This window comes from Thamnophis elegans, chromosome 14, assembly GCF_009769535.1.
Source record: "Thamnophis elegans isolate rThaEle1 chromosome 14, rThaEle1.pri, whole genome shotgun sequence".
NCBI classification, from domain to species: domain Eukaryota; kingdom Metazoa; phylum Chordata; class Lepidosauria; order Squamata; family Colubridae; genus Thamnophis; species Thamnophis elegans.
The window spans coordinates 12231761-12259151 of record NC_045554.1 but is presented as its reverse complement, the minus strand read 5'-3'; the positions used below and the strand labels follow the sequence as shown (position 1 = coordinate 12259151).

The following is a 27391-nucleotide window of genomic DNA, read 5'->3' as shown; positions in this document are numbered from 1 at the left end:
TGCTATTCCAAAAGCACTGGAATTACATTTAAAACAGTTAAAAATTGACAAAGTCACCATCAGTCAAATACAAAAAGCCGCACTGCTTGGATCTGCACGCATATTACGAAAATACGTTACGACGTCCTAGACCCCTGGGTGGGGCCCGACTAGTAACCAATGCCAAATCCGGCGAAAGAACTGGCCGCTGTGATACAATTGTATTATTATTATTATTATTTTAAAATTGTAAGTTGCCCAGCCACCTATGTGTGACCTGGGCATCTACGCCAATTTCTTTAATACACAAATCTCATTCTATTTGGTTAGTTATTTTGAGCTCATACTTTGCTGTTATAAATAAAAATAAGAATTCTTTATCAGCCAAAAGTCTGATTGGACACACAAGGAATTTGTCTTCGGTGCAGAAGCTCTCGGTGTACATAAAAAAAATACATTCACCAAGAATCATAAGACACAACACTTAGCGATAGTCAGAGGATACTAAATTAGCAATCAAAATCATACTAGGAAACTAAATAAAACAATATAATCATAAAGATACAAGCAACAAGGTTATAGTCATAAGTGTGAAGAGACAGATAATAGGAAGGATGAGAAGAACAGTAATACAGTCTTAGTCAGGGGTCGGCAACCTTAAACACTCAAAGAGCCACTTGGATCAGTTTCCCACAGAAAAGAAAACACCGGGAGCCACAAAACCTACCAGGGGTCAAAAAGCTAAATAAATTGTGTACTGGCAGATGTGACACATATTTTGAGCAAGAGGGAGCTGCAGCAGAGGGATGAAAGAGCCACATGCGGCTCCAGCCACATGCGGCTCCAGCACCACAGGCTGCTGTCTTAGTAAATAGTTTGACAGTGTGGGAATTAGTGGTTTAGCAGAGTGATGGTGTGTGTGGGGGGTGGGGGACGGACTCTCCTTGTGTCTAGTTGTTCTGGGTGTGCAATGCATTTGACCTTGATTTTTAAAAACTGAGCTGGCTGTTGTCAAAACGAAGAGCTAACCAGAAGTGGCACTTGCCCTATTTAAACAGCGTGGCCGATTTCATATTTTGACAGCCGTTCTAAAGCTCACCCACCTGGAGCAAAAAGGCAGCCGCACATTCGTTCCCACAGCTGGCTGCCAACATCAGCGGGGTCTGTCCTTCTGGGGTGGACATATTCACGTTTGCTCCGGCTTGTAGCAGCATGCGCACAACGGTGTCATAACCGATGTAGGAGGCGTACATCAGCGGAGTCCAACCGCCTCGGTTCTTCTGATCCAAATCCTTCTCCCCTCTGGAAGAGACACACATGTGAGATTTCCCCAAAGGTGGAAAACTGCCAGCCATTGCTGTTCAGGGCCAGAAAGTCAGAATGGTTTCTCTGGTCTAAAGCCAGTGTTTTCAAAAAATCCTTTTAATCTAATAGGAAATTAACTCTGGCCACATCTTATAAAGAGAACCTACCGTATTTTTGGGAGTATAAGACGCACCAAGATTTTGGAGAGGCAAATGAAAAAAAAAAGTTTTTGCACTCTGCAGACCTCCCAAAAACGGCTCGTTTTTCACAAAAATGGGCCCATTCCCCCCCCTAAAAGGGCATGAATAGCCTGTAGGAGGCTTGTAGAGTGCTGGGGGGGGGTACAAAAATGAGCAAAAACGGCACATTGTTCGCAAAAACAGACTCATTTTTTGTCAAAAAAGGGCATGCATAGTCTTTAGGAGGCTTATAGAGTGTTCCTGGGGGCTGGAGGGGGGGCAAAATTGAGGAAAAACAGCCCATTTTTCGCTCATTTCTGCCCTCCCCAGCCCTCAGGGGCACTCTATAAGCCTCCTAAAAGCTCCGCACGGCCATTTTGGTGAAGGGGGCGGGGTTTCGAGTGGCAACAAATGCTGTATTTAGTGTATAAGACACATCCAGATTTTCAGCTTCTTTTTTGAGTGAAAAGGGTGCGTTTTATACTCTGAAAAAGTACGTTATATAAAATGTTTTATAGGTTACCACCAGCTAGTCTACCTTACCAGCAGCTAGTCTAGTCAAAGCGTATAATAATTTATCACCTAATTGCTGGAAATGTGACCAAATACCGGGCACCTACTACCACATGTGGTGGACATGTAGAAAGGCAAAAGACTACTGGCAAAAGATTTAAATGCGGCTGGAAGAAATGATCAGACAGAAATTGGAATTTAAACCGGAACGATTCTTATTGGGAATTATAAAAGAAAGTCAAAGTAAAAGGTTAACATATTTAGAGAGCCGAGGTGGCGCAGTGGTTAAATGCAGCACTGCAGGCTACTTCAGCTGACTGCAGTTCTGCAGTTCGGCGGTTCAAATCTCACCAGCTCAGGGTTGACTCAGCCTTCCATCCTTCCGAGGTGGGTAAAATGAGGACCCAGATTGTTGTTGGGGGCAATATGCTGACTCTATAAACCGCTTAGAGAGGGCTGAAAGCCCTATGAAGCGGTATATAAGTCTAACTGCTATTGCTATTGCTATTTAACATTACATATCATTAACAGCAGCGAGAATAGTTTATGCCCAACAATGTAAGAGTGAGAACATACCTCTAGAAAGGGAAATAATAAGGAAAATATTAGACTGCGCCGAAGGTGATAAGACTAACGCTGGAATTAAAAACAAAGGAGAGACAGAATAGTATGAAATTTGGAACAGATTTTATCAATGGTTGGATTTGAGGAATAGAAGTCGGAATGGAAAAGAACAAGGATGAAAGAAGATGTAATATACGTTTTATATTATGTAAATGTAACGTTGAAAAGGGATTATGTGTACATAATTAGGAATGTATGTAGTATGCATAAGATATTCGTGTTATACTTTAGTTTGGCAGGGCAGAGATAATGCCAGGACCGCTGCACCATGTCGAACTTTTATTTTTAACAAAGTATTTAGAAAAAATCCTTTTAATCTCACTGAGTTCATTTTGCCCGTTGGGCATCAAACTTCTCAAGATGGCTTGCTGCAGAAGATGAGAGAAAGGGGCCAACTGTGCTCATCCCCTTAATTTTTGACATGGGATTAGTTGCCATGGAAATAAACTTTTGGGCGGGATGGGCCTGGAAATGCTCTTCTTACGTTTGCAAAGTACTGTGTGCTGCTCTGGCTTTCTTGAAGGCATGTTTGGGCTCCCACTAATTTACACACGTAGCACAGAATTATTTCATTTACTTATACGGCTAAAATGCTGTGCTTGTCAATCAAAAAGATCAGCAGTTCAGCGGTTTGAATCCCTAGTGCCGCATAACGGAGTGAGCCCCTGTTACTTGTCCCAGCTTCTGCCAATCTAGCAGTTTGAAATTGTAAAAAATGCCAGTAGAAAAATAGGGACCATCTTTTGGTGGGAAGGTAACAGCATTCCGTGTGCCTTCGGTATTTAATCATGCCGGCCACATGACCACGGAGACATCTTTGGACAGCGCTGGCTCTTCAGCTTTGAAATGGAGATGAGCACCAACCCCTAGAGTCATGAACGACTAGCACATATGTGTGAGGGGAGCCTTTACATTTACTGCCTTTATTATTTTTAAAATGTGAGTTGAGTTGGGCTGAGAGAGAGCGATTGGCTCAAAACACAGCTGATTTTCATGCCTACAGTGGGACTAGAATTCACTTCCTCTCAGTTTCTAGCCTGATACCTTAACCACTAGACCAAACTGGCTATTCTGAGTTATCAAAATGGGGTAATGCAGGCAAATGAGGTAGCATAGACTCCCATTTTAGACTGGATGTGAAACATTTTGGAATGTTAAAACAAAATCCCATCCCTATTACTGACTTTCATGAAATTACTGAAAGTGGGAAGTTCCTGTTAGCTATTCTCTTACTGTCAGGCTTCAAAAACCAAGACAGGCAAGTTGTGATGCTTCCAAGTAGATTTCTTTACTGTTTCTCACCTATAGATTGAATCTTGCCAAACTAAAGCAAGCTACCACCCACATCAAGCATATACACTGGGAACTGTTAGGGAGGAGCTGCCGCCACCCTCTTTCTCTCACACCAACTCTCTGCACCGAGTTGTCTCTTGCTCCTCTGGAATGCAGCCTCTCCTTCCTGGGAATCCAGACGACGTTCCATCCCACTTACCGTTCAATACTGTCCTTCACCACCTCATACTGGCCTATGGAAGCGGCTGTGTGAAGATCCAAAGGTATGTCTAATTCTTGGGGGCTGGCGGCTTGGCTCTCTCCATGCCACATGGTTAGGCTGCGGTTCAAGAGCTCGGTCTCGCTGGCTTCATCGCTCAGTTCCGACATTCTGCCTTCGGAAGCCAAAAGAAAGAAAGTTCCTTGAATTCTTTAATTTTGCCGATCTAAGGAAATGTGACAGCAGAGCGCTAAAGATTGCGGGGCTGAAATTAATCCAGGAGCCAACAATCGCAGGGCTGAAATTAATCCAGATGAAACAGTAGTAGTGTTATTCCACATTCAATGTACCATATTTTTCTGAGCATTCTGAGCATTTTCCCTCCTTTCCGCATTTGTACGCAACAAATGGGGAAAATGGGGCTTGCAGAGGCGGCAATAGGCTATGGCCATCCCTGCAGCCTGAAACAGCTGATGGAGGCCTGTGATTAAACTGAAATTAAAATTGAAACTTGCCGTTTGCTGCAAGGAGGCAAATTGCTGGGCAGACACAGATTTTTTTTTCTTCTAATCAGGCTAAACTGAAACAGGCTGTTTGGTGCAACGAGATAAGTCAATAACTTATAAATGCCCACAGAATGTTCAAATTATTAGACTTATTTTTTAAAGCCTGCTTTATTATTGTTCTAGATAGCTTAACAAAATGAAGAAGCTTTTTAAAATAAATGCTTGATCTGAAGAGGCCCGGTGCTGTTGTATCTTCTTTTAAATAGCAGAGAATAATCTATACTTCCAGAAAGCCCCATCAATTTTAACAACATCTGTACAAGTATAACCTGTAATGTAACACTACAAACTGTGTATATCTTCTGTACTGTTTGCTTTTTGATGCAAGGAGGCAAATTGCTGGGAGGCAGAGGCAGATTTTTTTTCTCTTGTTTTCCTCCCCAAAAGCTGGGTGCGTCTTATACTTTGGAGCGTGTTCTACTCCGAAAAATACAGTATTTATTATGATGTTAGGAGTGCTTAGCCTTCTATCAACTACATAAGGGATTTTGCTCTCCTTGATTCATTCAGTTCTTTGGGCTGAAACCAGATCTGTGCTCACAGGCAATGGTGGGAAGGGGGGCAATTTGCACACAATGACAATAGTTCCTGAATTTGTACACACTTATTCTAACTTTCAGAACATGCATTTATACACAACATGCAATATAGCCGTCCATCTCATAAAACTCTGAGCAGCTGCCAATCAAAAACATCAGTACAGGCAGTCTTCAATTTACAACCATTCATTCAATTGACCAACAGCTGCTACTTAACCCCTTCATACTTAGGGAAGCAGGAAGTGTATATCCCACAAGATATACACTTTTCTAAAAGCTTTTTTTCAAGAGGCGACTGTACTTTCTGGTTTTTCTTTGAAAACGTTTTCGCTTTCAAGAAGAGCCAAGGTGGCGCAGTGGTTAAATGCAGCACTGCAGGCTACTGCTAGATCAGCAGTTCAGCGGTTCAAATCTCACCGGCTCAGGGTTGACTCAGCCTTCCATCCTTCCGAGGTGGGTAAAATGAGGACCCAGATTGTTGGGGGCAATATGCTGACTCTCTGTAAACCGCTTAGAGAGGCCTGAAAGGCCTATGAAGCGGTATATAAGTCTACTGCTATTGCTTCTCATCCAAGAAGCTTCTTCGGCTCTGACTGGAAGGTGGAGAATGGAAGGAGATCCAGTCAGAGCCAAAGAAGCTTCTTGGATGAGAAGCGAAAACGTCTTCAAAGTAAATCCAGAAAGTCCAGTCGCCTCTTGGAAAAAAAAGCACCTTTGGGACAACCATGACCTGGAGGACTGAGAATCTCTATAGACCCATGATGGCAAACCTATGGAATGCATGCCAGACGTGGCACACAGAGCCCTCTCTGTGGGCATCAATGCCGTCGCCAGCTGCTCTTCTGGTTTTTGTTGCACGCTGTCCAACTGATCTTCGCAACTTGCTGGAGCCCCGGAACAGTTGTGTGCACCTGGACACATGCACGCCGGAACCCAGGAAACTCAAAGGCCAGCTAGCTGATGCAAATGAGCACGTCGGCCACCTGGTTCTTTGTGTTCCCAGCGCTCCAATGCACTTGAAGACCAGCTGGCCAGAACACATGTGCCCACTGAAAACCAGAAGACCAGCTGGCCAGCACACACGAGCAAAACAATACAAAACAATTTGAAGAAATATTAAAACCATCATAAAACAGGTTCTTCTTTGATGGCAAATGAGTTGAGTTGAGTAGAGTAGAACAGAATAGAATACAAAATAGAATAAAATATAGAACAGAACAGAATAGAGCATAACAGAATAAAAAATCAGGAGTAGAATAGAATAGAATTCTTTATTGGTCAAGTGTGATTGGACACACAAGGAATTTGTCTTTGGTGCAGATGCTCTCAGTGTACATAAAAAGACAAGATACATTTGTCAAGAATTATAAGGTACAACACTTAATGATAGTCATAAGGTACAAATAAGCAATCAGAATTCATTTTGGACCCCGGGTTATTCTCATTTTATTGCTTTTTGATCATCATCATCATCATATATTCATTTAATGACACTACAATCCCTTGCAGGGTGGAGTCTGGGCAACTGAATGGAGCTAGCAAATGGCCGGATGCCTTTCCTGTCACCAATGCAGAGTTTTGTTCGGCAGATATAGTCTGCCCAGAGAGATTAAATATCTGCCTCTACCTAGGATCGAACTCGCAGCCTGATTGTAAGGCGAGAGCTCCACCTCTAGGCCACCATGCCACTCTTTTATTGCTCTAAAACTTATGTTCTATCAATTGTTCTAAAGGTCCATTGTTCCTCAACCTGGGTCATGTTAAGACAAGTGGACTTCAATTCCCAGAATTCCACAGCCAGGCTAGGGAATTCTGGGAGTTCGTTGAAAAGAGTTGGCTTCTTAAAGTTGCCCAAGTTGGGAAACACCAGGATGAAGAAGAAAAAGGCAGTGGTGCCTATCAACCTCGTAGGCTGGGACCGATGGGAGTTGTAGTACAACTCCTGTTGACACGGGTCACAAACGCCCATTCGTTTCTCAAGCGGCCCCGCCAAAAAGAAAAGCACTAGGCCTTGGGGGGGCTCCCGGGCTACGAAGCCTTTTGGAGAACCGCACTCCATAACTTTTTCCCCCTCGCGGCCACCGTACGCGCTTCACCTACCCGGCGCTCCGGCGAACGAGCGGCGACGAAAGTAAGAAGAGCGAGAGAGAGAGGCTGTCAGCCGGGTCTGCAGGCCTCGCTCGTGCCCCCGCCCTCGTGACCCCACTCTTTTCCCGCCTCCTCCTTCTGGCTACTCGTCTTCCGTTACGTCCGTCATCCATCGCCGGGGCCCAACCAACCAATGAGAAGATGGTCTCGCGCTACCTCCCAGCCTCCCGAGACGGTCAGCCAATGAACGCCCTGCAAAAGCAGAGCGGTGGCAGAGAAAACAACCTCTTGTCTGAGTCTCGCCAGGTCCAGAAAGATGACAGGAGAAACGACCGTTTAAAGAAAAGAGGAGGAGGAGAAAGAAAGAACAGCGGAGTGTCCTTCCTCGCCTGGATAGATCCCTGTCAAGTATTTAATTTTTTATTGGCTGGTCATTTCCAAGCAGAGAAGGGAGGCCACCCGAAACGAAGGTTGCTGTCCTGCCAGGACCTCCCGGTAGGTGGAGTCAAAGCCGGGAAACGCACGCCGTTTGAAATGCGGTTCGGAGTTAACGGCAGTTGCGGTTCGCGGACGTTGTGCGGTTCCTCCCTTGTAGCGAGGAAGGGGTCGTGAGGGCGGCTGAGCTACGCCGGTGGCCTAACAGCGAGGCGGTATTCAACCGGACAGGGACTTCCGCCTCCGGTTGCTACGGACGCGCCGAAAGCTGGCCCTGTTGCTAGGAGGCGGGGCTAATTGATAGACAGTTGCCATGTGACCAAGCTCCCTTTCCTCCCTCCCTGTATCTCATTCTTGGTCCATTGCCTCCAAGCTGTTTTCTTCCCCCTTTAAATGATGTAATTGAAAGAAATATTTAATTCACGTAACTGAAAGAAATGTTTAATTGATGTAATTGAAAGAAATATTTAATTCACGTAACTGAAAGAAATGTTTAATTGATGGAATTGAAAGAAATATTTAAATGATGGAATTGAAAGAAATATTTAATTGATGGAATTGAAAGAAATATTTAATTTGCGTAACTGAAAAATATTTAATTGATGGAATTGAAAGAAATATTTAATTCACGTAACTGAAAGAAATGTTTAATTGTTGGAATTGAAAGAAATATTTAAATGATGGAATTGAAAGAAATATTTAATTCACGTAACTAAAAGAAATGTTTAATTGATGGAATTGAAAGAAACATTTAATTTGCGTAACTGAAAAATATTTAATTGATGGAATTGAAAGAAATATTTAATTCACATAACTGAAAGAAATATTTAAATGATGGAATTGAAGGAAATATTTAATTCATGGAACTAAAACAGATTGCCCGTCTGGTCCTCTTGTGGTCTTTGAGAGTCAAGGGTCAAGGCCAAACACCCCCAGGGAGACCCCAGGAGAACTAACCCTATTGAGTCTCCTGTATCAAATTTAGCAATTCTCCATTTGGATGGATGTTGATTATTATTATTTTTTGCAATTTTTGCTTTGTGCCTTATAGTGCCATGCACTGAATCCTTTCTCAACGAGTAGCCCAGGTCCCCTTCAGATGGCATCGGGGGACGGAAACCAGGAAATGGGGGGTCCCCCTGATTTCCAGGGTACTCCTTTCCGGTGGGGATCCCTCCTATCTGCAGTAAGAGATGAGATTCCTTCGATGGACTCTGATGTATCCCTGGTAATCCCACTTCTGTTTGATTTCACTTGCTTTTATTTATGCATTTATCTAATTTCTACACCTCTCATCTCACTTAAGTGACTCTGATCAAGTTGGAGGAATTTATTCACCCAAGAGGTGAAGTTTTGCAGAAGCATTTTTCAAGATTGTGTTCCCCGTTCCAAGACAAAAGTGAAAGGGATTAGATGTTTCTAAGAAGAGACTGGTCAGTCACTTACCTGAAATAGTATAGGTTCTTCTGCTTGAGCAGGGAGCTGGACTAGAAGACCTTCAAGGTCCCTTCCAGTTCATTCATTCATTCATTGATAAAGCAGCCACCTTTCTCTACAAGCCAGGCTACGATAGTCATAGAAACTCAAGTTGAGACCATGTATTATAAAAGTTAAGTATAATGTTTTGTCCCAGGAGCATACATTCCTCAAAAGATTTTTAAAAAATCTAGTGTTAAATTATATTATTGTTTGCTGTGATTTGTACAGTCCTCTTTTATTTTTAAAGGTCCTTTTGTCAGACCTGCAAGCCATCTTTTCTTTTTTGGATTTCAGGCCTGCCACACACTTTCTACTGTGGGAAAATGGGAAGGGGGATTATACCGAGTTGGGTGATGTGTAGCCATAATAACATTCTTTCTCAGAAAGTCAAGGTCGCTTTTGTTCCTGCACCTGGCTGGATATGGATGGGAGGAATCTGTCTTTGTGGCAGTAAAAGATTGGACCATGGGATGGACTTGTGGGTGTTGGGGCAGGCTCTTGAACTTTCAACTGGGTGGGAAAACCTGGAAGTTTTCAGATTTGGTTTTCCCAGATGCGCCAACATGACATTTCTAATAAAGTGGAACTTTGGGGAAACACCAGCCTCGGAGTTTTATTTCATTGGGGGTGTTTTTTGGAACCCTGACATTTTTCTAGTGGAATACTATAGATGCTAAGATTCTGGTTTAACTCCAGAAATTGTGGGTGCTCCATCCTTGAAAGTTTTCAAGAAGAGACTAGATAGCCATTTGTCTGGAATGCTATAGGGCAACAATGTCCTACATTAGCAACTTTTAAGACTTGTGGACTTCGAAGCCCACAATTCCCCATGGCTGGCTGGGGAATTCTGGGAGTTGAAATTCACAGCTCTTAAAAGTTGCCAAGGTTGGACACTCGACTTATATGGTCTCCTGTTGAGTAGACTGTTGGACTAGAAGATCTCCAAGCTCCCATCCAACTCTATGATTCTATGTTTATGTTGTTGTATTACTTCTTCCAAGTAAATGAGTTTATGTTACGTTATGCTGAGAATTATGATATCCCCGAAAGAAACAATAGGCAGCTGTCACAATGTCACTTTCTATTGTTGCCTTTTAACAAATTTCATCCAGTTTCTACTTCTTACGTGACAGGCTGATAGCGATGAAGATGGGGAGCTTTTTCTCTTCCAACGAGATCAGTCCAACTTGATTCCTGACCTGACGGAAGAATTAGAAGATCTGCCACTGGAAGAATCATACTTGCAGGTAACTGTTTCTAATTATCTAATCATTCTGCCTGGTTGTATTTAAACCTAGAATGAATAAGGCTCAGTTGGGCCAGATTAGGACGTTGTTAACGCCTTAAATAATACAGCTTTTTTTTTAGTTTACTTGAAGACATCCCCTGACTGAAGTTTGGTACAAAATTCCTTGGCTGCAGTTGCAAAACTTCTCGTGCAAAACTTACCGTGTTTGACCATTTTCTAGATAAGCACAGAACACCGAGGCACAAGCCAAAAATGGGCTGGTTTTGCACAACACGCTAATCGAAATGACAAAAGTAACCAAGGGTAATGCTACCCAAGCATTACATATTGTGCAGAGGCAGCTGGTAGATCTTTCACTTACCCAATTAAGTTGTTGCATAATTTATCTGTGTGTGTGGCTATATATATATATATATATATATATATATATATATATATATATATATATATATATATCGTGTTTCCCCGAAAATAAGACAGGGTCTTGTTTTCTTTTGACCCCCAAAATAAGTGCTTGCCCTTATTATCAGGGAGGTCTTATTATTTTTGAGGTGCAGGAAGCGGCAAGCGTGGTCATCTCATGGCAGCTGCTGTGTTGTGTGTCACTGGGGCTGCCAGTTCTTTTTGTGGCCTCCATTAGCGTGACAGAAGGAGAGCGGTGGCTAGGGTTGCGGAACTGGCCATTAGGTAAGAATGTGTGGGGTGCATGCGGCATGTTCCCCCCTCCCTTCCCCCCCCCCGCATCACCTTACCTGGTGTTGTTTGCACAGCAACCAATCAGAGGAAATGGTGGGGACCAAATATTTTCAGAGAGAGCTTATTTTAGTGCATGCACTCAAAAGCCCGATTGGGCTTTTTATTCAGAGAGATCTTATTTTCGGGGAAACGGTATGTATACAACAGTCGGGGCACAAAGCTTTTGCCTCAATCTCTTAACGTTTTTCAAACATGTTACGGGTAGTCCTCAATTTACCACCATTTGAAATGAAACAGCATTGAAAAAAAGTGATTTACCACCAACCTTCACATTTACTGTATGAGCATTACAACATTGCCACAGCCACAGAATCAAAATTCAGGCGCTTGGCAACTGGCCATGTATGTATGACGGTTGCAGCCTCCCAGGGTCACGTGATCAGCATGTCATAGCTCCGAGTAATGAACTCCGGGATGTCAGGACTCCTGACACTTTGTTCAGGTTCAAGAAACCCTTTACTGAGTCCATCATATCAGCACTTAGAAAGGTGAAACCAGCTCTAAATTATTCCCGCGCATAGGGATAATTGAAAGAATAGGATTTCCTCATCCCCGTAGGTCTCTCAGATCTCTCGGGTCACATGGGCCAATCAGTCCAGTTGTAGGCTCTCCTCCCCCCCCCCCCGGCTTCGACAGGTGTCCATTGATATGACCTTGACTAGCGACTGTTACTAGCCAGCTGTGGCACCACATTCCTCAGTGGTGCAAGGCTACTTCTGCTGGCTGCCGGCTGCCGGCAATTTGGCAGTTCAAGTCTCACCAGGCTGAAGGTTGACTCAGCCTCCCATCCTTCCAAGGTGGGTAAAATGAGGACTCAGATTGTTGGGGGCAAGAGGCTGACTCTGTAAACCACTTAGAGAGGCCTGTAAAAGCACTGTAAAGTGGTATATAAGTCTGTGTTCTATTGCTCTTCCTTTTTCCCTCCCTCCCTTCGCAGTGGTTAGAATGCAGTATTGCAGGCAAACTCTGCCCACAGCCTGGAGTTTGATCCTGACCGGCTCAAGGTTGACTCAGCCTTCCCTCCTTCCGAGGTGGGTAAAATGAGGACCCAGATTGTTGTAGGCTGACTCTGTAAGCTGCTTAGAGAGGGCTGTAAAGCACCATGAAGCGGTATATAAGTCTAAGTGCTATTGCTATTCCTAAATTCCTCTCCCCACCTTGAATGGCAACCAAAAAACGAAGCAGAAGTAAGCATGGCTTCAGTTGAAGTTGTTTTGCAGGATGACACACCATTTGTGACCTTCCAGCTTGGCTTCTAACAAGCAAAGTCACAATGGGAAGCCGGATTGGCTTAACAACTGCACAATTCACTTCAACGATTCACTTAACAACCAACGTTGTACAATCGGGCATGATTCACTTAATTGCCTTGCTCAGCAAAGGAAATTCTTAATCTTAATTCCAACTTAATCTCATAAATTGAGGAGGACCCATACTGTTTATGGCAAGGTAACTGATGTTTCTTCTGAACTTTCAGGAAACTTTTTCCTTTATGAGACATCCTCAGGAGACCTGGAATGAAGATCTGAGAAGTTCAGTTTTTCAGAACGAGGGGATCCCTCCGTCCGAACCTAAGGGGGGGCTCTTGCTTGACCTCCGATCTCAAAATGAAGACGAGCCAAGACAAGATGCCATTAGTTCTTTGGAAATCTCGATCAACGAGCAACAGTTGGATGAGGCTATTTCAAGAGTCACCCCCGGAAAAGTGTGGGATGGTAGTGAGGAAGAGCGGAGGAAGCTCATAGAAACCAAGATCCTTTCCAAAGCACCGTTGAGACCTCTTTCTGGCTCAGGCTCTCCAGAATCCCAAAATAAAAACGACGGAGGAAGAACAGCAGAAGTCAAAAAGGAGGATGCAGTTGTCTCAGCTGAACATCCTCAGGGACTGACACTGTTTCGCTTCAAGGTATGGATCGGAATATCTGGCTCTGTACAGGGGATGCTTGATTTATGACCATTTGTTTAACAATAGTTTAGAATAGAATAACAGAGTTGGAAGGGACCTTGGAGGTCTTCTAGTCCAACCCCCTTGCTTAGGCAGGTAACCCCACATCACTTCAGACAAACGGTTTCACAGCTTCTGGAAGCAAGTCGTTCCACTGATGAATTGTTCTCACTGTCAGGAAATTTCTCCTTAGTTCTAGGTTGCTCCTCTCCTTGATTAGTTTTCATCCATTGCTTCTTTTCCTGCCTTCAGGTGTTTTGGAAAATAGCTTGTCTCCCTCTTCTTTGTGGCAACCCCTGAGATATTGAAAGACTGCTATCATGTCTCCCCTAGTTCTTCTTTTCATTAAACTAGACATACCCAGTTCCAGCAGCCGTTCTTTATATATTTTAGCCTCCAGTCCCCTAAATCATCTTTGTTGCTTGTTTGGTATTATGGTGCTGAAAAAAGTGATTCATCCTCAAAGTTCTGACTGTGGCACCATTTCTGCAGTTATGTGCTAGTTAATGTGTTAGTTAAGTTCCCAACATCTCTAGGGAGGACTAGAAAAGTTCTTTGTGGAAATACTAAGGAATGGCACTAGCAATAGCACTTAGACTTATATACCGCTTCGTAGTGCTTTACAGCCTCTCTAAGCAGTTTACAGAGTCAGCCTATTTGCCTCAAACCATTCTAGGTCCTCATTTTACCCACCTCAGGATGGAAGGCTGAGTCAACCTTGAGCCAGACAGGATCGAACTGCTGGAGTGGGCAGCGAGTTAGCCTGCAATACTGCATTCTAACCACTGCACTACCATGGCTCACTAACTAGAAACAACAAGACCAAGCTAGATGGTCTAGTCTAGGGGTGGGCAACTATGGGTCCTTTATGATCTGTGGACTTCAACTCCTAGAATTCCTGAACCAGCCATGCTCAGTCCTAGTTGAAGTCCACAAAGTCATAAGGGGCCATAGTTGCCCTCTCAACTCATAAAGCATTTGCATGGCTGTTATCAAGTTGCCATGGTAAGGAAAGGGGGGGGGAGTGCATTCCACGCATACCTTCGGCTAGAGTCGGATCTCAGATTACTACAGCAGGCTTGTGAGGCGGTGAACCTCATTGGAGAATGTGATTTATGACACAGACTGAGGGGAGGGAAGAAACGGGGGCAAAGTTCAGACATAATTTAAATGACGTCAGATCTGACTGAAATGGGGTATTGCCGAAATGGTGTTCCTAATAAATGACTGGATTTCTTTTGAAACTTGGCCCGAGGCTCATGAATTAATTCGGGCATCTTTCGGAAACCCGACATCCCCATTGCTGGTTTAGTTTTATAAGCCTTTGGCAGTTGACGTTGGGAGGGTGATGGCACAATGGCCGAGGTGCCGATTATTTACAAGGCATGAATGTACCTGTGTACTAGCAGAGCAATGTAATATTTCTTTATGCACGAGGAGAATTGTGAATGACCAAGCCAGGTTATAAGAAGCTCCAACCACGCCCCAAAGCTGGAACTTTCCTTTGACCTAAGTCTGGCAAAGCTATGTTCTACTTTTGAACTGTAAACAGTCCTGTTTCAGAGCTCATGAGTTTATCCTGTTTCCTGAACATATCTCGGACCTAATACATTTATTGAAGGGTTGTAGCGCCCTGTATAGGGATACAGTGGCTAAGACGCTGAACTTGTTGATCAGAAAGATCGGCAGATGGGCGGTTCAAAACCCTAGTGCCGCGTAATGGAGTGAGCTCTTGTTACTTGTCCCAGCTTCTGCCAACCTAGCAGTTTGAAACCATGTAAAAATGCAGTTAGAAAAAATAGGAACCACCTTTGGTGGAAAGGTAACAGCGTTCCGTGCGCCTTCAGCTTTGAGTCATGCCGGCCACATGACCATGGAGACGTCTTTGGACAATGCTGGCTCTTCGGCTTTGAAACGGAGATGAGCACCGCCCCCTAGAGTCAGGAATGACGAGCACATATGTGCGAGGGGAACCTTTACCTTTACTTTTACTAGCACCCTGTAGCCAAAGTGGATTTAGGCATAATTTGTCATGCTTCTTTGGAAAGATGCTTTAAATGTAATTGCTATGGATTTGCCATCTTTACCTCCTCCCCACCCCGCAATCTCTGGGGTCCTTGCCAAGTCACAGTTAGCTCCAGCCTGATGTGACAAATTAAGCCGGAGCATCTGATTAAGGGCCAAAGCAAACTTTTGCTGTTTTAGAACAGAGCTCATTTTGGGGCGGGGGTGGGGATAGGGTGGTCTTCCATTTTTGGGAGGTTTAGCAGCCAAGAACCGCGTAATGGCCCTTTTTTGGTTTCTGCTTTTAAGAGGCAACAAATAGATGGGAGTTTACAATGGAAACAACATTAGCTTTGATCACCAACAGTGTCTGAATCAGAATGAAAGGCTTAAATTTACATATTTGTCGCCACTGTGATGCTATTCAGCAGTAATTGGCAGTTTATGTCTTCAGAATGATGCACAATTGCTATTGTGGTCTTGAAGCTGTCAAATGCAAAGCTCGGGGCTCTGATATGAAAGAAACATCAACACACATTTCTAACTGTTCGTGTTTTGAAACTTGGCACATTATATTGTCTTTTTCAATATATAGTTTGGGAGCAAGTGTTTGGAAATACAGACGATGCCTTCTTGAATAGCCTGATAGCTTGGATGGAATCCATACACGTTTTATATGGCAGTCAAAGTGGGCAATATATCAGAACATTTTCCTGGTATAAAAAGTGTCATGTAGATGGCAAAAACAGCTAAATTCTTAACATTGCACTGACTGAAAATAAAATCGGATGGATTAAGATACAAGGAAACTTGCAGTGCCCCAAAGGGATGTTGTTATAAAGCTTAATAAAAACGAAAAAGAGTTATAATGGTTTACAGATAGACATGACTTACAGATCGCACAGTTAAATCTTTTTTATCATTGATTATGTGTCTCTTGTTGAAAAAGTATACTTCCTTCCATCGCAGGAGCTCTTTGCCACAAGTGTACAGTACAATTTTGCAAAGTTTTAAATGGTCGTGATCAGGGCTATGCAATACTGTCTTTCCCCGAAAATTAGACAGGGTGTTATTTTGTTTTGACCCCCGAAATAAGCACTTGGCCTTGTTTTTGGGGAGGTCTTATTTTTGAGGTGCAGGAGGTAGCAAGCGTGGTCACCGCATGGCTGCTGCTGTGTTGCAATATTTCTGGTTCAAGGTTTAAGGTTTATTACACTTGTATGCCGCCCTATTCCCGGAGGGACTCAGGGCGGCTAACAAACCGAAGGGGAAGGGAATAATACAGACAAAAAGCAAAAAAAACAAAAACAAAGACAAACAAACAAAATACAGAAACAATTTAAAAGCAGTCAACAGCCACACAATTCGAGTGGGGATGGGAACTCATCAGCCCCAGGCCTGTTGGAACAGCCAAGCTCTGGGAAGGGCTTATTTACAGGGGAGGGCTTATTTTAGCGCATGCACTCAAAAGCCTGATTGGGCTTATTATCCGTGGAGGTCATATTTTCGGGGAAACAGGGTACTTTGCATTTGTCTTCCGAAAGGTAGTTTGGAAAACATAGGGGCATTTTCCGGGGAAAAGATACATTTGGTTTAAAGTCACAAAACATTACAAATTTATACTCCAAAGAAACTTTTTGATGATTGAATCCAAGGTGAATCCATCATTTTTATTCATTCACAAACGGTTCTCCTTCCAGGATATTGAGAAATGGGATCTGGACAAACTTCTCAAGAAGCTGGAGAAGCAAAACAAGGCTACAAGCTGGCCAGGGGAAGCTGAATCTCCTTCTTTGAGCCGTGGTGAGTTCCCCAAACCATTAGAACGCAACTCAATCTGCAACAAGTGGTGGAAATGCAACTGAATATTCATAGGGGCACAATGTAATGCTTGAATAGTTATTCCTACTGTAATGTATCCCGATTCTTCCTGATCATTTGATCTTCCCCAATCTGATGCCCTGAAGATGAAATTCAACTTCAGCTCCCATAATCTTAGCTAACCTGACTGTTGTGATCGAGGCTTCCCAAGAGCATGAAGCAAACTCTTTGTCCCGACAAAAAACCCTTTTATTAATTTCCTGTGAATTCTGCTCATTCACATCCAGGAAAGTCTTTCGAGGGAGGATTTACAGTCACAGACCTTATCTGGCTTAGAGAGCTGCCAGGCCCATATCTGCAAAACTTGGCAAGGAGTCTCGGAGAGTCATGAACCAATTAAGAAAACTAGTTGTCTCCTGCAAACTCCACTCCCCTTTCCCTCCTCTTTTATTTCTTCTGGGAGGGGCCATTCATCATCCACCTGTGGCCATACTCCCAAGTTGACCCCTATTCTTTAGCTGTTCCCTTCATCTGGCAACTCTGCACATGCGCACACTGGGAACAGGCTCCAGCTGTTCCTCTGCCTCACTGATGTCTGACTCTGAAGGCACTGATAACTGCCATATGGCTGTGGCCCCATCTCAGCCCTTGTCAGAGCCTTCCCCAGATTCCAGGACTGGCCCATCTTCCTCCCCAACCTCCTCACTGTTCCCGAATCAGATGCCAGCTCCGCTGGCTGTTGGCGGGCTACAACACTGATTTTACTGGAGAGGGATTATGGGAACTGAAGCCGCTGTTAATACAACTGTTTAGCGGAAGCAATTCTTGGTATTATGTATTCTGCAGATGTATAAAGATTTTGGAAACCTAACTTCTGCAATATAATTTTACCTATGACTCTACAGCAAAACAAATTGGCTGAAAGCTATTAATACTTGCATAGTTTTTCTCCCCAGTGCTCAACTCTCATAAGAAGTATGACTCTTCCAAACTAACTTTCTTTTTTCATTTGAATGAGATAGGGTTGTCATTATACCTTCCTGTAAATAAGGATTTCAAAATGCTCTGTAAATGAGTGAATAATCCATACTGCTTTCCTGATGGGCTAGACGAAAGATATTGGCTTTTCTTTTCCCAGCCAAGATGAAGTAGTTTTTCTTTCCCACCTCCAGAACATTTCAGGGCTGTGACCCAATCAAAGCTGATGGCAAAACTGGAAGAATTGTCTCGTAAGCAGTCGAAGGCATTTCTCTCCCCCTGGCAGAAGCGCCCGCCCAAATCTCCCTGCCTTGACAAATGCCAGGGAGATGCGAGGTAGGTCACTTCTCTTGCCTTGATGGAGCAGGAGAGGGGAGTCTCTCTGGGGAATGTTTTCAGTAACTGAGAATTTCTTTGACTAATGCAGGAGTGTCAAACTCAAGGCCTGTGGGCTGCATCCAGCCTGTGGGGTGCTTAAATCTCACCTGTAGGACTGCCCTGGAAACAGCGAAGGACTGCCCCATGGTGCCAATGAAAACAGAGCTCGGGAGGGCTGCGGCCGAAGGTTGCAGGAGGACATTACAGCCCAAAACGGAGCTTGGGAGCCTGTTTTTGCTGGCAGAATGCTTGAGCCACCACAGGCTTCCCCAACACGTTTGACACTGAGTTGGTCACACACACCCCTGCCCCCTAACCATAACACCACCCTCCCCCCAAGTCAAACACAACCCATTGGTCTGATACATTGTTTCTCAACCTTGGTGACTTTAAGTCCTGTGGACTTCAACTCCCAGAATCCCCCAGCCAGTGGGAATTCTGGGAGTTGAAGTCCACAGGACTTAAAGTCTCCAAGGTTGAGAAACACTGGTCTAATGGTTCTTCTTTGAAGTAACAAAGTGAGGAAGTCTCCGTGAGGAATTCCGAGTCTGATAAGAACTGGCTCAAACCTGCCAAAGACTGTACAGTTGTGGATGCTCCATCGCTGGAGGTCTTCAAAGAAAGAGTGAGCTGCCATTTGTCCAGTCTGGAATAAGGTCTCCTGCCTTGAGCAGCGGGGTTGGACTAGAAGACCTCTGAGGTCACTTCCAGCTCAAGGAGTCTATTCATTTTGTTGTTGTTAGTTGCGAAGTTGTGTCCGACCCATTGAGACCCCATGGACGATGTTCCTCTAGGCCTTCCTGTCCCCTACCATCCTCTGGAGTCCATTGAAGCTCACGCTGACTGCTTCGGTGACTCCATCCAGTCACCTCATTCTCTGCTGTCCCTTTCTTCTTTTGCTCTAAATATGAGGATGACCTTTAACAAGATCATACTGAGAATATTATGGGATGCTATGAAATGTTACATGACACATGAGTTACACCACAGAGGAGTCAGATGAGGCTAACCAATGAATATGTTTGAACTGCATATCAAGTGCTAAGTTGCTCCCTGTTTGAGTGAGAGGCCTTCTCCTTCTCCTTATGCATAAATAGAGATATTAATTTTTTTGGCTCAGCTCTCATTTGGACAAGGCAAACCGGGCTAATAAATCTTGCCAACCTTTATGGCTCACAACCTCAACTGGAAGCATCATTAGATCTGCCCAAAGTTTCTTGCAACTGAAAAAGTGTTATACAATACTGATAGTCCTCGACTTACAACAGTTCATTTAGTGGCTGTTCATAGCTACGACAGCACTGAAAAAAGTGACTTATGACTGTTTTTCACACTTCATGACCATGGTAGCATTCCCACGGTCATGTGATCAAAATTTAGATGCTTGGCAACTGGCTCATATTTTTGTCCCAGGGTTACATGATCCCTTTTTGCGACCTTCTGACAAGTAATGGGGAAACCAGTTTCACTTAACAATGCTGGCAAGTAAGATTTTAAAAGGAGGCACAACTCAGTTAATGAATGTCTCACTTAGCAACTGAAATTTTGGGCTCAATTGTTGTCATAAGTCAAAGACTACCTGTACTGTGAGAAGTGAGCATATGTTTTTTTTCTAGGTTATGAGCAATACCTTAAGTGATGGTTTGGCAGTCTCACTCCAAAGAGTTGGAAATGAAGAGCTCAATCCAGGTTTCAACCTAGCTTTATACTGAGTCATTTCTGAACAAATTGTATAGAAAAAGTCTATTTTGGCTTGTGCGCTAAATGATATGAGCACTAATAGCAATAGCGCTTATATACCGCTTTACAGTGCTTTACAGCCCTCTCTAAGCAGGTTACAGAGTCAGCCTCTTGCCCCCAACAATCTGGGTCCTCATTTTACCCACCTCGGAAGGATGGAAGACGGAGTCAACCTTGAGCCAGTCAGGATTGAACTCCTGTCAGTGGGCAGAATTGGCTTGCAATTTGCATTCTAATCACTGCGCCACTACATCTAATCAGCAGTAGCACTTTGACTTATATTGTTTCACAGTGCTTTTATAGCCCTCTCTAAGTGGTTTACAGAGTCAGCCTATTTGCCCCCAGCAATCTGGATCCTCATTTTACCTACCTCGGAAGGATGGAAGGCTGAGTCAACCTTGAGCCTGGTGAGATTCGAAATGTCGAATTGCAGGCAGCCAGTGATAAGCAGAAGTAGCCTGCAGTGCTTCACTCCAGCCACTGTGCCAATGAGTGATTGAAATAACACTGAAATAATTATTGTAAAAGCCGTGCACAATAGATATTGCAAAAAGTGACTGTTGTTTTTTGCTTTCAGAGACCTTTCTGTTCCGGCACCCATAAAAAATGGTCAGAGTTGGATTCCAGCAGCTTTGTGTGTTCCGGAGCCTCCAACTGTATATATTGATTTAAGGGGCACCCTATCTCAAAAGGTTGAATCTTGGACCGATGAAACAGAAAGGTATTAGCAGTGTGTCATTTTCCCGTAATTGTGGGACCCAAAGATGTTTTTGTTTCCTCTAAGATCCGAGCTGCAGCAACAAGTGACGTAGTGTGGGTGCCGGGGGCGTGGGGGGGAGGACGGTACCTCTGCCTCTAAGTTTTGATCCCTTTGCTTTTAAATTGAGACTCGATTAAAAAGAAAAATATAGGAAGTCAACTGTATTTTTCAGAGTATAAGACACACTTTTTCCCCTCCTAAAACAGGCTGAAAATTTGGGTGGGTCTTATACTCCAAATGTAGCCCCGCCCACTTGTGGGCCCCTCCCCTTCGGCATCCATGTGTCCTCTTCCTTGGCTGCAGAGATTGCCCCCGACAATGCCTTGTGTTTTGGGGCTCTGCGTGCTGCGTTTTCAGCCTACCCAGAACAGCTGCTGCCTTCTCTTACTCCTTCCCCGCTTTGCCTGCTTTAGTCACTGGAGCTCCCACACGGGATCAGCTGTGCTTTTGAAGCTGTTTTTCAGCCCAAACACTGATCTTCCCTGCTTTGCCTGATTTTTTAATTGCTGCTCCCTCCGACAATCAGCTGTGCTTTAGAAGGAACAGCCCCCATCATCCCCAACCTTAAAACCAGCGAGCAAACTAATGTGCTGAAGCTGACCAGGCTAAGGACTAACCAGATGAATACTGGTAGGCAGAATTTCCCCCCTATTTTCCTCCCGAAAAACTAAGGCGCGTCTTATACTCTGAAAAATACGGTATGTTTTGATGTAGCAGATACCGCTAAGATTTAGAAGGGAGAACAGAAGCAGCAGAGGCCACAGGGAACAAACCCACATCGAAGATATGAACATTAAACATTAAAAAGAGGGAATGCCACTGCTGTGTTCATAGCCTTAAATAATTGATTCAAAGATTTGGAAGGAATTCTCTGAAATGATCTAATTTAAACTCCTGCCAGGTGTATGTTGGGTTTTTTTTTCATAAATCCTAGGGCTAAACCCTAGCCTGAAATTAGAAGACAGAAGATTTATTGAGTATATAGACACCGCAATTACTTATTATTTAAAAGTGTGAGGTGCATCATTTGTTTATTTATTTGTATCCACCTTTATATTTTTTACAAATAAGGCAGCAAAAATATCCAGCCCTGCCTCCTCTTCCTATTTTGCCCACAATAACCACCCTGTGAGACGGATTGGGCTGAGAGTGATCGGCCCAAAGTCACTCAGCTGGCTTTCATGCCTAAAGCGGGACTAGAACTCCCAGTCTCCTGGGGAATGGTCCAAAGTCACTCAGCTGGCTTTCATGCCTAAAGCGGGACTAGAACTCCCAGTCTCCTGGGGAATGGTCCAAAGTCACTCAGCTGGCTTTCATGCCTAAAGCGGGACTAGAACTCCCAATCTCCTGGTGACTGGCCCAAAGTCACTCAGCTGGCTTTCAGACCTAAGGCGGGACTAGAACTCCCAGTCTCCTGGTGACTGGCCCAAAGTCACTCAGCTGGCTTTCAGACCTAAGGTGGGACTAGAACTCCCAGTCTCCTGGTGACTGGCCCAAAGTCACTCAGCTGGCTTTCAGACCTAAGGTGGGACTAGAACTCCCAGTCTCCTGGTGACTGGCCCAAAGTCACTCAGCTGGCTTTCAGACCTAAAGCGGGACTAGAACTCCCAGTCTCCTGGTGACTGGCCGAAAGTCACTCAGCTGGCTTTCAAACCTAAGGCGGGACTAGAACTCCCAATCTCCTGGTTTCTAGCCTGCTGCCTTCCCCACCAGACCAAATTGTCTCGTATTCCAATAACACAGAATGCGTCCATGCTAGGTTGCGTAATCTCCCATAATCAAGGTACAAGTAAAAAGAATGATAGTACCACCCAGCGATTGAAAGGAATGGGGTATCAAATCCAACTTTTGTTTTTGTCCCTAAACGTTGGGCAAAACCAGAATTGATCGTGCCTGTTACTGAACCATGTATTCAGACACCAGTTTAAGTCTGAGCAGCACAAGAATTGCCTGTAACATCTGGCCTAATTTGGAGATTATTTTCTTTCTTCCCAACCCCTGCTTTTTGTAATATCTAATACAAAGTACTGGAGAACCTGAACCTTAGCACATTTTTGAGTCTGTTTCGCTGATTCTAATAAAGGTGCTGTCCGAACTGTGAATTTTGATATATTTTTTAATGGATCAATATGGGCTACAAGTTCCTCTTTTCTTTTTGGGGAACTTAAAAGCGCAATGTGAGAGCAGGTGTGCCTACTACGCCCATCTCGTCGAGGCTCCTTGTCACATAATATGAAACAGTTAAAAATAAATAAATCCGAACTATAGGGTAGAGTCTTTGAGCTAAAGACTTAAAAAGGAGCTCCTTTGAATTCTGAAAATAGCTGCTTTTTGCTGAGCTCCGTTCTGATGAAAGCTCTTGAGAAATGGATTCTTTACTTTGTACTTGAGAGCAGACACTCCCTCAATGCCAAACCCTGAATAGCATCCAAAAGTAAATCAGAGTCCAAGGCAACATATTGCTCAAAGTCCCAATTTATGAAGAGAGCCATGTTGGCACATCTGGGAAAACCCAAATCTGAAAGCTTCCCGGTTTTCCCCGCTCAGTTGAATGTTCAAGATCTTGCCTCCACACCCACAAGTCCATCCCATGGTCCAATCTCCCACTGCCATGCTGGCAGTTCCACCCATCTAGTTCGAGTCAGGTGCAGAGGTTGCAAAGACAAAGGATGACCTTGGCTTTCTAGAAAGAATATTGTTATGGCTACGTAGCATCTAACTCTGTACAATCCCCTCTCTCATTTTCCCACAATAGAAATTGCATAGTAGAATAATGGAAAGTGTGGCAGGCTAAAGAAAAGATGGCTGCAGGCCTGACACAGAGCTTTCTCAAAGCTTACTCCTACCAGGTCTGTAGCTGTTCTTCTGCTGAGTGGCCATCGATAGGGGTACATAGCGGTGAGGTTTCCCCCTCATTTTTTTCAGCTTGAGCGACAGCTCCTCTGATGACGAGGAAGATATAAAAGGGACAACCCAAAGCAAAGAAGAAGAAAGGATGGATGAGTTCTCTTTGCCATCACGATATAGGTGAGTGATGGTCATTGTTTCATACACCTAAAATGAGGCTATTGTCACAGCAGTGGTGGGTTCCGGATTCAGTTCCAACTGGAAACATGTCTGCGATGCCTCCACAAGCCTCCGTGACGCTGCAGCTGCTCAGCGGAGCAGAGCGCAGGCACCGTACACACCAAAGGCTTAATAGACAGGTAAGGAGCTCGGGCGGGTGGGCCCTCTGGAGCACCATAGCGGAACGGCACCCAGTGTTCCAGGCAAGCTCTGGTACACTCGTACCGGGGCGCACCACCTGCAACCCCCCACTGCATCACAGCGACAAATCCCATTCTGCATTTGTTTGGGAAACTACCCCGTTTCTCCGAAAATAGGACATTCCCGGATAATAAGCCCAATTGGGCTTTTGAGCGCATGCGCTAAAATAATCCCTCCCCCGAAAATTAACCCTCCCTGAAAATATTGCAACACAGCAGCAACCAGGAGGTGACCATGCTTACCACCTGCTGCACCTCAAAAATAATAAGACCTCCCCGAAAATAAGGCCAAGCACTTATTTCAGGGGTCAAAAGAACATAAGACCCTGTCTTGTTTTCAGGAAAACACAGTAGTTGATTCTGTACCCAAGGGATACAGATAGTTCTCGACTTACAGTCATTTGTTTAGTGACTGTTCGAAGCTGCAACAGCACTAGAAAGTTACCAGTCACTGGTTCTCATACTTACAATCCGTTGCAGCATCCCCATCGCCACGTGAACCAAATTTGAATGCTTGGCAACAGGTATGTGTTTAAAACCGTTGCACGGACTTGAGGTCATGTGATAAGCATTTGACGACATATACCGCTTCACAGTGCTTTTTCCAGCCCTCTAAGCGGCTTACAGAGCCAGCCTATTACCCCCAACAATCTGGGTTCTCATTTTACTGGCCTCAGAAGGTTGGAAGGCGGTCAGGTTCGAACTCTTGGCAGTTGGCAGAATTAGCCTGCAATGCTGCATTCTAACCACTGCGCCACCCTGGTTCTGTGACCTTCCCAGCTGGCTTCTGACAAGGAAAGTCAATGGCCACATTACGTACTTAATATCTGCAGTGGTTCGCTTAACAACCAGGGCAAAAATGTTGTAAAATGGGGCACAACTCACTTAACAAAACTGCCTTGCTTAGCAACAGAAGCTTTGGTTCAATTGTGGTTGTATGTCAAGGATTACCTGTCCTTTGACTTTACAGACACACACACACAGACACATCGCAGCTGTGGCTACATTTTTCCTGCTTGCCATTTTGCTATTTTCAGGGCAGCTCTGTGGGCCAGTTCTAAGTACCAGGTCCTACCTCCAGGCCTTGAGTTTGACACCCGTGGGCTATATTAACCAAATCATTCTCTCTCTCTCTCTTCTTCTAGCAAAAATTGCACCGGGAAATGTTCTCTACTGCAACAGCTCCGAACGTTTCGAAAACAGATGTCTCAGTCGCCAGCTAATGAACCAAACAAAAGAAGCCAAAATCTCCAACAACCCAACAGAACCAATCAGCTGAATGTCAGAACAACAAGGCAGAGTCTGAAAAACAGAGCTCCACCTTCCATGACGACAGAAAAAATGGAGTCCGATGGAGGGGAATCTCCTCCTCAGTGACTGCGCTAAGGGAGCAACTAAGCCTTTCGGAGAATTCCAGAAAGAAAGCAAGGAAGAGATCTTTTCAGAACTGCCTCTGGATGCTTTTCCAAAGAAAGATGTCAAAGAGTCAAGGTATTGCATGAAAAATTCCTTGGGGGAGACCGGCAATCTAGAAACATGAAATATTAATAAAATAAAAAGCTTGAAATACAATTTATTTGCCATATACTGTATTTTTCAGAGTATAAGATGCACCTTAGTTTTTGGGGAGGAAAAATTCTGCCTACCAGGTATTCATTTTTATTCCCATAGCACCAGAAAAGCAAGCAAACACAATAATATAATAAAATGACACTTTTTGCCACTTTTTTATTTCCCGCAGCAGGGAAAAATCTTAACTAGATGTCTGGGCATTCAGCCAAAAGTACTTAACAGCTCGTAAAATGTAACAAAGCTGAATGAACAAACCAGCCCAGCACTTGCCTGAAGGAAACCATTGAAAAAACTCAGATTGGAAAAATCCCTGCCTTGCCCTTGATGCCCTTCCATTCCCCACCATCCAGTCAAAGCTGAAGAAGCTTCTTGGATGAGAAGCGAAATGTCTTCAAAGAAAAACCAGAAAAAATATCTTGAAAAAAATAAGCACCTTTGGGTCATAGAGTAGCAGTTGGAAGGGACCTTGGAAGTCTTCTAGTCCAGCTCCCAGCTCAAGCAGGAAACTACACCATTTCAGACAAGTGGTTGTCCAGTCTCTTCTTAAAAGCCTCCCGTGATGGAGCACCCACAACCTCTGAAGACAAGCCAGTTCCGCTGGTTAACTGTCAGGAAATTTCTCCTTAGTTCTAGGGTGTTTCTCTCCTTGATTAGATTCCATCTGTTGTTCTGGCCCACCAGCAGCCAGAACAACTGGCAGCAGATTCGGAAAGTGAGGCGGTTGGGGAGGAAGATGGGCCAGTCCTGGAATCTGGGAAAGGTTCTGATGAGGGCTCTGTGTCAGAGGCAGAGAGGGGGCCAGGGCCGTATGCCAGTTATCAGCTGCCTTCAGAGTCAGACATCAGTGAGGCAGAGGAACAGCTGGAGCCTGTTCCCAGTGTGCGTATGCGCAGAGTTGCCAGGTGAAGGAAATAGCTAAAGAACAAGGGTTGACTTGGGGGTAAGGACGCAGGTGGATGATGAATGGTCCCTCTTAGAGGAAATCAAAGAGGAGCGAAAGGGGAATGGAGTTTGCAGGAGACAATTAGTTCGCTTCATTAGTTCGTGACTCTCCGAGACTCCTTGCCAAGTTTTGCAGATATTTGCCTGGCAGCTCTCCAAGCTAGATAAGGTCTGTGACTGCAAATCCTCCCTTGAAAGACTTTGCCGGCTGTGAATGAGCAGAATTCACAGAAAATTTAAGGGGTTTTTGCCAGGACCAAGAGTTTGCTTTATGCTCTTGGGAAGCCTCGGTCGGAACATCCATTGCTTCTTGCCCGGCCTTCTATTCATTGTAAAAAAAAAAGTCTGACAGCGATGCTTTCTGCCTCTCGGCTTAGAATGTTCTCCCTTTTTGTAGATTCCTACACTGACCAAAGAAATTGTTGTTTTGACATCTGGAACCAAAACAGAGGCAATTTGGCAGCCATTGTCCCTTTGATAGTTGGAAATGAAACAAGCAAGAGGATAAATGTGTGTGTATGTGGGCACAGTTAATTTTCAAATGGGTTCTTTTCAATGGTGGGTTCCTCTGTTGCTACTGGTACAGTACTCACAGGGCCGCATGTCCTTTCATGCACATGCAGTGCACACACATGCACATTCCACTGTCCCTGCGACATCCAGCTGCTTTTTGGAGCTTGCACAGGCGCTGCACGCTCTGCGTAATTTGCAGGTTGCTTTAAAAACTGGTATAGAATGCAGGCGAGTGGGCCCAAATGAGCCACCATACCGGTACGCTGTC

At 44.3% G+C, this 27391-nt stretch overlaps 2 protein-coding genes across 5 annotated transcripts in view; one reads left to right on the top strand and one right to left on the bottom strand.

Annotated features, from left to right (window-relative positions):
* The window catches only part of ANKS3 (ankyrin repeat and sterile alpha motif domain containing 3), a 31306-nt gene extending 23916 nt beyond the window's left edge, over window positions 1-7390 (bottom strand). For 2 of the 4 annotated variants that reach the window (XM_032231338.1, XM_032231340.1), the window contains exons 1-3: window positions 7298-7390; window positions 4093-4267; window positions 1083-1281 (exon numbers count right to left, since the gene is read on the bottom strand). In XM_032231338.1, coding sequence (XP_032087229.1) covers window positions 1083-1281; window positions 4093-4262 — 369 coding nt within the window. In that variant the 5' untranslated portion in view covers window positions 4263-4267; window positions 7298-7390. Of the gene's footprint in view, window positions 1-1082; window positions 1282-4092; window positions 4268-7297 lie in introns of those variants that run through there. The other 2 variants (XM_032231339.1, XM_032231341.1) reach the window with 2 other exon arrangements.
* A 1256-nt stretch (window positions 7391-8646) lies between these two features.
* Window positions 8647-25624, top strand: C14H16orf71 (chromosome 14 C16orf71 homolog). Its single transcript, XM_032231028.1, has 8 exons — window positions 8647-8948; window positions 10333-10446; window positions 12682-13110; window positions 16854-16956; window positions 18147-18288; window positions 20648-20791; window positions 23756-23857; window positions 25242-25624. The coding sequence occupies exons 1-8, from the start codon at window positions 8820-8822 to the stop codon at window positions 25471-25473; spliced, it is 1395 nt and encodes a 464-aa protein (XP_032086919.1). The 5' UTR covers window positions 8647-8819; the 3' UTR covers window positions 25474-25624.
* The last annotated feature ends 1767 nt before the right edge of the window (window positions 25625-27391 follow it).